This window comes from Pholcus phalangioides, unplaced genomic scaffold (assembly GCF_987345545.1).
Source record: "Pholcus phalangioides strain wild (caught in Gottingen) unplaced genomic scaffold, Ppha-v1.0 ptg000017l_1, whole genome shotgun sequence".
NCBI lineage: Eukaryota > Metazoa > Arthropoda > Arachnida > Araneae > Pholcidae > Pholcus > Pholcus phalangioides.
The window spans coordinates 41,966,147-41,979,317 of NW_028301610.1; the positions used below are offsets into that span (position 1 = coordinate 41,966,147).

Consider the following 13,171-nt stretch of genomic DNA (forward strand, 5'->3'; position numbering starts at 1 on the left):
ATAGTGTAATCCCGGCCTTAAGTCGATGTCGGGATGGCAATGGCGTACGTTGTGTTAAATAGAGGCTCATCTCTGCGTTCTATGGCGTTTTCCTTTACAATCTCGCCCAGAACATGTTTGTTTGGAATCGGCGCTGCCGGTCGTGACGTCACACTAATGCGCCCTACTGTAATTTTTAAAAATAAATACGAAAGTGCAGCGAGAATATTTTATCAAACACAGTAATTATTTTTGTTTGTGTTTAGTTGATTTACGGATCTGGCAACGATGTACAGGAGCCATTTTTTTTCTACGTTCTCAATGATTAAAGATAAAATTAATTAATTTTTAGCTGAAAAAGTTGGTAATTCCTTTGGGAAATTAAAATGAGTTACATACAAGTTGTAGAAGAAGAGAACGATGAACCTATGGAGCTTCCTTGTGAGGAAGATGGAACTCTATTATTGTCAACCTTGGCAGCTCAATATCCAGGTGCTTGTGGATTGAAGTATAGGAATCCAACTACAAATTCCTTGAGAGGAATTCGTTTGAGTGATGGCAAATTACAGCCCCCCGATTGTGGTTGGGGTACCCTCATGTACATAGCGGTATTTCCGAAAGGTATTGTAAAATATTTTGATTCTTTACATTTTAATGGTGGATCACTTGTGAACCTCGAATATTACAAATTCGTGAATTTTTAACCTGGTTGTGATTTCAATATAAAAATGCATGGGAGATAGAAACGTGGTCTATTTCGAGGGTGCTCACCCTTTTTTGGGGGAGTGCGGGGCCACTCAATCGGTATTGTAACGTGTTCGTGGGCCGCTTGATTGATCTGGAAATGTGTCGTAGGCAGTTTAAGTGATCTGGAAATGTGTCGTAGGCAGTTTAAGTGATCTGGAAATGTGTCGTAGGCAGTTTAAGTGATCTAGAAATGCGTTAAGAGTTGCGTAAGTGGTGTAAAAAAATGCAGCAAGCCGCTTAAGTGATCTACCAAAATGCAATCAGCCACTTATATAAGTGATCTCAAAAGTGCAGGGAGCCGCTTAGGCCGGTGGTCCACTGGAAGTGACAACAGCTAACATTGAATCAGGCGACAAGGGGCGTCTGACATTGTCCTCTGAAAGTGACCTTTACCTGCTATTGAATTCATAACTGCACTCTCTGTAGACAAGTGTTTGTTAATTTTGAAGAAATATTGAAAAACTGAAATTTTTGAGAAATGGATCCAGGACCTGTATTTATCAAGTCCATACTGAAAGAGACACCTGACACTAAATGAAAGGAGAATTTATGGGTTTGATTAACATGTATTTTATGAAGGGTCTGTTTTTCAGATCCAGAAGTTTGATTGGTCGTCTGTTGTCGTCGCGGGAAAAGATTATTCTTAGTGGAATCTCTTCTGCACAATGGGATCAGTCTTGCGAATGCAAACAACTAAGCATGACTTATTTGTCACTTCCAGTAGGTGACCAACTGTAAGTGATCTTTAAAAATACAGCGAGCCACTCAAATGGTTCAAGTTCCATGCCCGGAATTCCTTATGCCCCGATCTTTTTATTATTAAAAAAAATGGGCCAGGTGTAATTTTTTTTAACTGATATTTTTTTTTATTTTTATGCTTGGTGGTTTCTATTATGTTTTGCACGCTGTTTTTTTTTTCGGCGTCCGTAGTGTCTGATGGCCTTGGTGACTCTTCGTCGGGCCATCAGACGTGTGGCGCCAAAAAATCGCCAAGTGGCGGACCATACGATAGCTGTTCCTCCAAGGTTTGTATCAATAGAAGTGGATGGGTCTCGCCATTGAAAGTCCGGAACAGCTATCGTATGGTCCGACGAAGAGTTGCCAAGGCCGTCAGACACTACGGACGCAGAAAAAAAAAACAGTGTGCAAAACATAATAGAAACCACCAAGCATAAAAATAGAAAAAAATATCAGTTAAAAAAAATTACACCTGGCCCATTTTTTTAATAATAAAAAGATTGGGGCATAAGGAATTCCGTGCATGAAAAAATCTGTAGGTTCATTTTAAATAATAAACTGATAAAACACAAGGCATGGCAATGGATGAATAACTAATAAATACAACGAAATAATATAACGGTATGATACAACCTAAGCAGTAGATAATAATCCAAATAATAATATAATGATAATAATCCACGTAAGCTACAGAAGGGAGGAATAATAATCAAAGAGAGAGAGACGCGCTGGAAATAGAACAACGGCTGCTTAGAATTTTTGAAAAAACGCGGTGAACAAAAAAAATCCTGTTTGGCAAAGCCAGCGCCATCTAATATCACCCAGCGAAAACTGAAAAGATGTTAAAAAATACGGTAACCCAGAGCCCCATTATGACGGTCTTGGCGACTTATCACGAGGAAAAAGTTGCCAAAGTCGTGGCGGGCCATACTGCATCTGTTCCGAAAGTCCATATCCATTTTCATTAAAACATCTTCACTGGACTTGCCAGGAACAAGAGAACTAATTATATGTTATCACAACATTCTGTTACGATTTTATTACATTTAACTAATTATATGTTATCACAACATTCTGTTCGGGCCATACTGCATCTGTTCCGAAAGTCCATATCCATTTTCATTAAAACATCTTCACTGGACTTGCCAGGAACAAGAGAACTAATTATATGTTATCACAACATTCTGTTACGATTTCACGACCGAAGTAGAGATCTAATTAATTTTAGCTATTTAAGTAGTAAAAGCAAGAAGTGAATAATTGAAGTAATAGTGTGAAGAAAAGAGCAATTGTGACAGTGTAACTGCTGGTATTTGAAGGTATAACTCCCTGCCGCACGTGTTTAGACAAGCCAATAGGCTTCAAGGTAATTTCATTTACATATCGTGATCATAAGTTGGGAACATCATGATCGGCCTTGATCGCCACCACCGCTGCCGATAACAACGAAAAGTAAACATTTGTTTTTAAGTGATGACGACTTCTGATTTTAATGCTGGGGGCCATGGTTGCGTTACAACACTCCCAGCACAACTCAGTCTGTAGTACATTGTCATTGGTTATAGACTAGTGCTGTGCTAGGGTTGAAAGAAAGGGTCACTCAAGTGATATGGGAATGTTATGCCAGCCAATATTAAGTAATCTGCTAATGTACCTCGTGCTACTCAAGGGAACTGGCGGTGTGCAGTGGGTACCATTGGCAGCTTAAATGATTTGCAAATGGGTCATAGGTCACTTAAGGTGATGTGAAAATCTTGGGCCATATTATTTGGCTCTTCAGAAGAGCAATTGCTCCCATTTCCTTTTGCTGTAGATCCACGCCTGTGTTGGTCAGTATTTTGTCGCAAAAAAATTTTATACTCTTTACTCTTCTCGGCATATCGGCAGTTCTGGAAAGTGTCATAACCAGCTCACTGGTTCATCCCAAAGAACCTCCATTGGATTAAATTCAGGACTCTGAGCAGGTCACATCTGAGCTATTAAATCACTACTTAATTATGTATCTAATTCTTCAATTTACTGTGTATTGTGACTGGGCACATAATCATTTTGGAACAGGTATGACGCCATTACATAGTACAGAAACAGTATAAACAACACAAAATTGTCTATAACATCCAAATATGTTTTGCCATTCATTACCACTGGCATCACCCCTTTATGTAATCATAATTTGCATATTCCTATAGTTCATCAGGTGCCCGCCCGGATTTTAGTATAAATTTAATTCCTCAAGAACTATTTATCGATTGTGTTTATGAACTATTCCCCCAATAGAACTTCTTGGTATAAGTTGAATATTATCACATTTTCTTTTAGTTCCTGAAAATAAAAGGAAACTCTGTGATCAACTAGAGAATTCTACAGCAAAAACAAAAAGAATGGAAGCAAAACCAAAGTGCTCCGATTTGATTGTTTTAGGATTACCCTATAAAACCACTGAACAAGAACTAAGAGAATATTTCCAAACATTTGGAGAAGTCATCATGGCTCAGGTATATATTTCATTACATTTATGTTTATTGCATGGTAAACACTCATTTTGACAATCTTGAACATTTGGACTTCACAAATAGTTCATAAATGAGAAACTTGTTTAAAGACAGGCCATCTTTTCAGGGTTCCAAGCAACCTGTAAAGTCAGAGAAAGGGTAAAATATTTGGCTAAAGTCGGAGAAATATATCCAAATATTTGATAAAAATCAGGTAAAATTTCTGTGAAGGGAAAAAACAAATGTTGAAAGGTTACAATTTTTTGAATTATACTTCATTCTTCCAGAGTAGGGGTCATTAACCTTTTTTTAGTTGGAGCACTGCCTATATCCATCATCAAAAGAAGAGCACATTTTCGGTAAGTTTGACCTACCCATGAATGAAATCGGAATGATTTCAATCTTTCAATGCAATTTGTGCAAGCTGTTCACTCGGGACGTTGGTCAACTGCTCGCAAGCATGAAATCGGACACAAGCATTGAGCATTCTAAATGCTTCGTAGAGCACTGGGTTGAAGATCCCTGTTCCAGAGGAGGGTCAGGGAAATGGTGAAGCAGATTTTTTGCTGGGAACCCTGCATCGTTCAGAACCAGAGGTCTAGCTCGAAAAAACGTGTCAAATTATTCATAAATTAGAGGTTCCCGAAATTGAAGGGAGACTAATATTTTGATACAGTGAATCATCCCCCCACTCCATCTGGGAAAATCTCCAGATTTCTGGATTTCTAAAGTTGGTATATCTGTGCTCAGTTTTTGTTATATTAATCAGAGATGGCAATGACGCGCTATAGTGTATCTTATACGGAAGTTTGGAAAAGGACTCATAAAAATTTGGTTCATGCATCCTCCAGGACGCGTTCTTTCCTAGTTCTAAGAAGGAAAAAATAGAGAAAAACCTCCCCAACCTTTTTCTTTTCACCGTTTATCACGATCGCGTGACCTTGAAAAGGTGGCTTTACTACTTCGTGTATTATATTGGTATACACGCGGGTTGTAAGGTGGCAGATTTCTAGTTGCTTCCCTGAATGAGGGGCAGTGTACAGAATTTGCACATTTCAGAGTTTTTTATTCCCCTGTAGATTTTCTCCCCTCTGGTGTGCAACTGGAAATTACAGTACTTTCGCGGCTATCTGCCGGCATTTAAAGACAGCGTCTATACGGCGTACATTCACCTCGTTCTTACAAGATTGCAAATGCACATTTTTTTGAAAAATCATTAAGGATTGGGAACGCGTGTTCAAATTGTGAAACATTTTCTGAGATCGTTCAGAAAAAAAAAACTGAAAACTCTACCTTTAATATCCAAAGTTCTGTTATCTAGCTGCTATGTGATAGTCACTATTTCGCATCGTAAAAATCATGGGCGTGTACGCAGAATCAGCTTTATGACTTACAGGATTTCTCCTCAATGCCTTAGGAGGGAGACAAGAATTTCTTCCACAGAAATTGTGGGTCACTAATACTCAAAAAGAATTTCAAATTAACAATAGTATAAGAATGTATTTTCTTCCCAATATTTTAATTTTCTACAAAAATATTTTAAATTTTTGATCTTCTTGGGGGGGGGGGAGCATGCGTATAACCCCCCAGATTTTTCCTTTGGTGAAAATGCGGGTTTAGAACCTGCGATTACGCAGTTTTAATTGGCTAAAAATACGATTTTCTAAGGTTTTCTAATTTTGAGTTTGCTATTCCTTTGAAAAAAGCTCTGGTTGTCACGACAATCACACATGCCTACAACAAATGTATACATTAAATTTCAAATCCACGCATTACTAATTTGGAGGATATGCAGGGCCACAACTAGGGGTAGCAGCAGGTTGAACTAGTGCCCCAGGCTCTGGACTAGAGGGGGTGCCAAATTCAATCTTTAACTTTTTTTTCTACATTATACTGAGGTGCCAAAATGTGTGCTTGCCAACACACACACACAAGCATACTGTTAAGGTCCACCAACACAAATCTTACATACAAAGCGCCCATATTCAGGTGTCAAAATATGTGGCCGTTCAATTGTGACTGATCAGAGTGGTGGACCATCAGGGAAAGAAAATCATTCTACCAGAAAATCGTTTTCAAAGGATTTATATGAATAGGGAATCGGAAGTGTCTGAGAGAGTGTGTACTGAGAGAGAGAGAATTTTATTTGCTTCAAATTTAATCAGAAGATATTATTGAAAGAGCTAAGATTTTTTTTAACGAAATAGAAAATTACTCGGAATTAATAGATTTATTTATTAGTAAATATATGTGCCTCTAAAAAAAAACTTTTAGTTACAGTGGATTCTGCTTATAAAAAAACCTATGACAATTTTAAGCAGGCAAACACTTTAAACAGGAAATCTTAATGAGAATTACTCAAAAGTGTTGGAAAAAATTCATAGAAATACCACTGAATTGTGAGGGAGGGGACCATATATTTTTTTCAAGATATTTTTTTTTTGAGGGACCCACTTTCACTCAAAAAACTTGAAAAACATTTGTAAGGTTAAGATTTTGAATTATATTTCTTTACAAGTGTTTGTCAGAAAAATAATCAAGTAGCGTTTGCTGGGAATTTGTATTGCATCTGGAACAGAGCTATTTCCTCTGTTATCAGGTGATGTTGATTTGTGTGATGCTCAAAGAACTATTGCTGCGGAAAAAAAAAAAAAAATTTATTCCATTTCATTGAGGAAATTAAGATCATAAATTTTCCAAAAAATTACAGCAGGATGTGTGATTAACTTTTCGCATAGTTTTAAAATTTCTAGGAACACTAACCTACACATTTTTGAGACTAGGCCAGTGCCTCCCAGCTTCCACTTTAATACGAAAAGAATTCACTGGGTAAAGATTTAAAACCACTAATTTATACAAGGTGGGCAAAAAGTCTGTAGAAACTTTAAAAATTCATAAAAACTGGAAAAATAACCGAAATAAATGGTTTGCAGTGTTAGTATCGCTAGGTCACAGGAATTTTAAAAAAGACAGCCGATAGGTGGCACTGATGTACACAATGCAAATAATGAACAGAATGCCTCCAAATCGTTTATTACAGCAGTATGTGTTACACATGACCCCCAAAGCAGAATGTTTAGCACTGTTTTACGATGAGCCTTCAGCTGACTGGAAATGTTCTGCTGTAAAAATCCCCATACATGTAAGTGTTTTTTTGCACTTTTTCTTAACATTCTTCCAAATTGTTCTGCGACATACGTCGCAGATTTTGGCACATTCTGCTTTGGGGCACATGACCACCACCACAGGGAATAACACATTGCAGGCGAGTCACAAATCCAACTACAACAGAGTGCAGCAGGTCCGGATGTATACATGACACCTCTCTGTGCAGGGTTCGCACATCCTTACAAACTCCTTAAATACTCCTAACTTTTCATTTCCTTCTGGAAGGGCCCTTATAACTCCTTACTTTTTTACGCCTGAAAAAGTCTTTTTTTTTTTTCTCTGAAGGGATGATCTTTCTTAGAATAGGCATTCCCCATGGTGATGAATAGCAAGCATTGCCTAGAAAAATAAGAGGAAGCTTCCCCTGAATATAAAGAGGAAGAAAAGAGAAAAAAAACCCCGCTCTTTCCCTTTGTAATAGGAAATGTGAAAGCAGGGGATGGGATTGGAACATCCAATGGTTGTGCATACCTGCCAACCGTTACGATTTTGTCGTATTTAGTAAATTAATACGATTATACGCTTTTGCTTCTAAAAATACGATTTTTTACCGAATCGCTAGTTTTGACGTGTTTTCCTGCCTACGTCGCAAATTGGTCAGCGTTGGAAATCGATGGTCCGTAGAACGACATCACTCCGCTGAACCAGTAGCCGAAAATTCCCCCATGCCCAGTGGTGAGAAAGTTTTTTTAAGTTTTTACTAATGCGGCGAAACGATGTCTCGAACCTCCTATATTACGCAGTATACTGAGTGCAGACCTCGCAGCTTTCCTATTTTTCCTACTATTTTCCTACTTTCACAGCAATCAACTTTTTTTTTAACCGCAATTCTCTCCTACTATTCCTATTTTATCCCTCCTTCCCATTTGCTTACAGTCAATATCTCACTACGAAAATTCCGAGAAACCGCGAAATGTCATTGCTTTCCGCAGTTTTTTTTTACGTGTTTTATTCACATTACAACTCGCTGCTGAAAAGAAATGAGTTACATAATGACGTTACACATTTGCGTTTTCCAAGCGTGGCGCATCGGCTCAGGACGGCTATATAGTATATGACCCTGGCGTCATATACTCTATAGGCTGCATGCTCCGGTTTAAAGGGAAGAGACACAACATGAAAATGAAGGGAAGATCGCTGAAAGGCGCTGCACACGACACTTAACTCCTCCAGAAGCAGTCTGCCAATCACGTCCGCCGTAAAGCGCTGTCGTGAGCGGTATTGCGCTCTGTAGGAAAACAGTCGTACTGCTTTTCATATTGATGAATAGACGGCGTGTCGCGCTGGGTGATTCACGTTGCGCGCAGCATAGAAAACCTGCTAGTAAAACCCGGCTTTTAAAAGTGACAGCCCGAGCCACGTCTGGTTTTACAGGGGGGGGGGGAAGGACGAGCCGCTATAGCTGAACCCATTTTTTTTAACTTTCAGAAAATAACTTTCGGGTATCTTTATGTTAGGGGTCATTCAAGCATTACCTCAGCATGGATGGGGGATTTTCGATTTGCTGACTTGATGACGTGGAGGGGGGGGGTGGATGATTCTTACGTCATCAACCACCCTTTATAAAAAAATATGAAATATTCTTAATGGCGTTTTACTCGGTACGCGAAAAACGAGTAAAACTTTTCACTAGTTTGTGGGCACCTGAACTAACATTCTCCCTATTGAGTCCCCTACAGAGCCACTCTAGTGATCTTCAAATACTTAGCGGATCCAAATGCTCTGGAGCTGTGCTGCGCGTCATATAAGTGATCCGTGATTATGCCGCAGATCAGTTAAGTAATCTGGGAATGTGCCGCGGATAACTTGAGTGATGTAGAACCGCACTGGTGGCAGGACCAATGCTCTAAAACTTTGACACATGTCACTCAAGGGATCGCTTAATGTGCCACAGATCGCTTAAATGGTCTGGAATTGTGCCACGAGTCACTTAAGCGATCTGTAAATGTGTCACTTGGTTCATTGTTACAAAAATAGATTTAGGGACAGGCCACATCATAACGCCAGGGCCACATTTGGTCCACACAGGCCGAATGTTTACCACGGGTCAAGAGCTTAGAGAGGTAGGGTCGCTTCAATTGAGCGGCCCGCGGCACATTCCAAGATTGTTTGAGTGAGTGATTTCCGGGGGGGGGGGCCTTTCTTTCTTTCAAACCAAGGTCTTTCTTTCTTTCAACTCAGGTCTATTACCATCTAAGGCAATTTACTATCTAGGAAGTTGTGCTGGAAGTGTGTGTGTGTGCCTAGAGCTGCTGCAAATATAAATAATTTTGTAAGAAAAATCTTTGTCGGCTGGGGTTTTTATTTTGAATAATTGGAGGGGGAATGAATATCACTTTTAGAATTTTTATAATTTATGTGATGCTGTTATGAGTTATATTTTTGACTAATACTTGAAGGTTTTAGAACACTTTGGTGATGACAGAAAGCATGTATGTGGATTGATTATTTTATGAATTCTTATGATGCTGGGTAACAAATCAAAACTTGTAATTTCTGAACCACTTCTACATCTATATTTTTGAGAAGAGGGAAAGTTTATTTGCAAATTAAAAATAAATTTGTATATGTGCCCCGCCCCTTTTTACTGTAAAACTTGTAAGTTATGAAGTTCGCCATGACTCCTTAAAAACTGTTTGAAAGTCCTTAAAACTCCTTACTTTTCATTTTGAAAATTTTGTATGAACCCTGCTGTGGATTGCATCTTCGACAGATTGGATGGACCGGGGATTTCAAATATCCCCATAACCAGAAGTATGCCGATGTCAAATCTGGAGATAGGATGCCATGGGAATCTGCAACGCCTGCTGATTTTGTATTCCCTGAACATCTGTATCCCTTGACTGGGGTAGCAGTGCGACTAGTTGCTCCATCTTGCGTAAACGTGACTGTAGAAAGCGTATCTCTTTCACACAAACATGGCACAACCTTCTCACGCAAAAGCGTTAAATAAAGTTGTGCATTCACCGTAGCCGTTTTCCACCCATTTACTGAATTTTACTTATAACTACTTCTCACTCATTTACTGGGTGGAAAACCCAGTATTATATTGGTATACACGCGGATTGTAAGGTGTCAGATTTCTAGTTGCTTCCCTGAATGAGGGGCAGTGTACAGAATTTGCATATTTCGGAGTTTTTATTCCCCTGTAGATTACTGGGTGGAAAACCCAGTAAATTTTTCCACCCACTGCGTTTCAAAGAAGGAGGGTCCTATGATGAACGAACCTGTGAACCCATGCCACACTTGTCACTTTTGGGGAATGCAATGGTTTCTGCATGTACTCACATGGATTACACGTCACCCAGATGCGACAGTTATGGGTATTAATGTCGCCATTAAAGCGAAAAATGAGCTTCATCTGTCCATAAGATGTTAAAGACCCAGGTGGGATTCTGTTCGATTTTGGAGAAAGTCCACCTCGCAAATGTTTCCCACTGTACGGTATCTGCTGGTAAAAATTCATGACACCACTGCAATCTGTATGGGTACAGATCAAGGATTTCATGAAGAATATTGCGTACCCAGGATGGTGGTAAGCCCAAGCGTCTGGCAACTTCATGAGCGCTGCTGGTCCCTACAGCTGATTCGGACACTAACTTCTATTTCGGCTGCAACATGCGGCGAACATGCCTTCCTTAAACAATGGTCGTCTGGCTTCTACACTATCCTCCAGCATTCCAGTTTCCTCAAACCACTAAACAAACTTTATGAGGCCTGTCATTGTTAAAGACCCTTTTCCAGTCCTCACATTCTTCTGAACTCAGAATTTACGTAAGGCAATGGTTGCCGATTCCTGGTACACGTAAAACATCACCAACAAAGCTTTATCCTTTGCACTCAGCATCCTTGTCCACACGCATGGTTTACAACGGTGAACTGGTTGTGGATTAGGAGCGGAAGTTCTTATAACTGTCTCATTTGCATATTTGCACTGAAGTCGCTCGTACCAGCGCCATCTAACAGGTGTTTCTTTTCCTATTTAAAAAAATTCCTTTGACCTAGCTATGCTAACCCTGCAAAACGTTTTTTATTTCGGTTATTTTCGTATACCCTGTAACTCTCCTTTCATACTTGGTGACTTTTTTTCTGAATCTGTTGTTACTTAATAGTTCTATTTAATTTTATCTGTTATTGTTTTGTTTCAGGTCAAGAAAGATCCAAAATCTGGTCAGTCCAAAGGATTTGGTTTTATAAGATTTGCACAATATGATGCGCAAGCTAGAGCATTATCCAAGAGGCACATGATTGATGGCAGGTGGTGTGATGTAAAAATTCCTAATTCAAAGGTCAGTGACCGTCTGATATTAATTACACTATAGCAAGACAAACATTGGGCAACATCTATATTTGTAACTGAAATTTCCTGTATCCCAGAGTTATATAGTTAGGGCTGTTTTCATCCCTTTGAAGCAGGGTTTAAGCTAGATAAAAAATTCCTTTAGGAAAAATTTTAAAATGGAAAAAAAGCTTAGGGGTCATGCAAGTATTACATCAGCATCAATGGAGGGGGGGGGGATTTCCTGATTTGCTGACTTTTAATGGGGAAGGGGGTTTAAATGATGCTTACGTCATCAACCATCCTTTATGAAGATATGAAATATTCTTAATGGCATCTTATTCTGTGCTCCAAAAAACGTAGATAAAACCTATGGATAGTTATTGGGCACCTGAACTAACATTCTCCCTATTGATAAGTCCTCTACACAGCGACTTTAGTGATATCTAAATGTTTCACGGATCCTTTAAGTGCTCTGGAACTGTGCCACGCATCACTCAAGTGATTCGTAATTATGCCATGGATCACTTTAGTAATCTGGGAATGTTCTGCGGGTAACTGGAGTGATGTAGAACCGCACTGGGGGCTGCTTAAGTGCTCTTAAAATGTACTACGTGCCACTCAAGGGATCTCTAAATGTGCCACGGGACTTTTAAGTGTTCTGCAACTGTGTCGTGGGTTACTTAAGTGATCTTTGAATGAGAAAGTGATCTTTGAGGCCTACTTCAGTGATCTGGAAATGGGCCATGGACCACTTAATTTTTCTGGAATTGTGCCACGGGCCATTCAAACTATTTGTAAATGTGCCGCTTAGTCCATTTTTACAAAATTAAGTTTGAGGGGGTCACATCAGATAACCTTCAGGGCCAGATTTGGTCTGCGGGTCAAGTGTTTACCATATATGACTTAAAGGGTGAGTCGCAATGAATTTCTTAAAGAGAAATTTTGAGTTCTTAACCTTCAAATAGCATTGAATTAACAGAAATTTATTATAATAACATATTAAAAGGTATTTCTTTAGAAATTTTAATTAAAAAAAATTTTTTTTTTTTCGTCTGGGGGAAGCACGAGCCCCTGAAGCCCCTCCCGTGTACGTTTCTCATCCCACCAATATGCATTAGGAAGTAGGGGGCAGTGCCGACAAGAGGGGGGGGTCAGAGTTTCGCTGACTTTTGCTAACAAGGGAGAAGGGGTCAAAAATGGCTAAAAACTTGCTGATGTAATACTTGAACGGCCCCTTAAGCAAAAAGCTAAAATGTTAATGATTGATGGATGTCTACTCATTTCGTACTTCCTGTATGTATTTTTGCGAACGATTTTAGCTTCAACCCCCTGTTTTGAAGTCACGCTTGCCACCTTGGCTCAGTGGGTGTGGTCTCGGAGCTACTGCATGATGTCTGTTCCCAAATGCACTCAGCAGGCATCACATGAAACATACTAATTTTTTTACATTTTAGTTGTTTACTTTACGGTTTTAAATGAATGATTTCTCATTCAGTGTTTTAGTGTCAAATGGGTGTGTGTGGTATTTTTATAATATTTTATTATCTATAAGCTGAGAAATGGATTAAATCTATGAAATAGTTGGTAAGTAATGTGTCTTTCGATACTAGCATTTAAAATAATAACTTCAAACATTTTATACTAGGATTTTTTTATATTCGTTTCCCATGTTTTTGTTGCAGTTGTATGTAGTAACAAAGTCCAAGGCTTTCAAAAGCTACACTTAATTCAAATGAATTGGCTTTGAATCACAACCCAATAAAAG

General features: G+C 39.0%; 1 protein-coding gene across 1 annotated transcript in view; it reads left to right on the forward strand.

The window, feature by feature from the left end:
- Positions 1-261: 261 nt before the first annotated feature.
- The window catches only part of LOC149073474 (TAR DNA-binding protein 43-like), a 35,421-nt gene continuing 22,511 nt past the window's right edge, over positions 262-13,171 (forward strand). Inside the window, exons 1-3 of the mRNA XM_089247424.1 lie at positions 262-600; positions 3,784-3,959; positions 11,273-11,413. Of these exons, the coding sequence (XP_089103550.1) occupies positions 366-600; positions 3,784-3,959; positions 11,273-11,413 (552 nt within the window). The 5' untranslated portion in view covers positions 262-365. The remainder of the gene's footprint in view (positions 601-3,783; positions 3,960-11,272; positions 11,414-13,171) is intronic.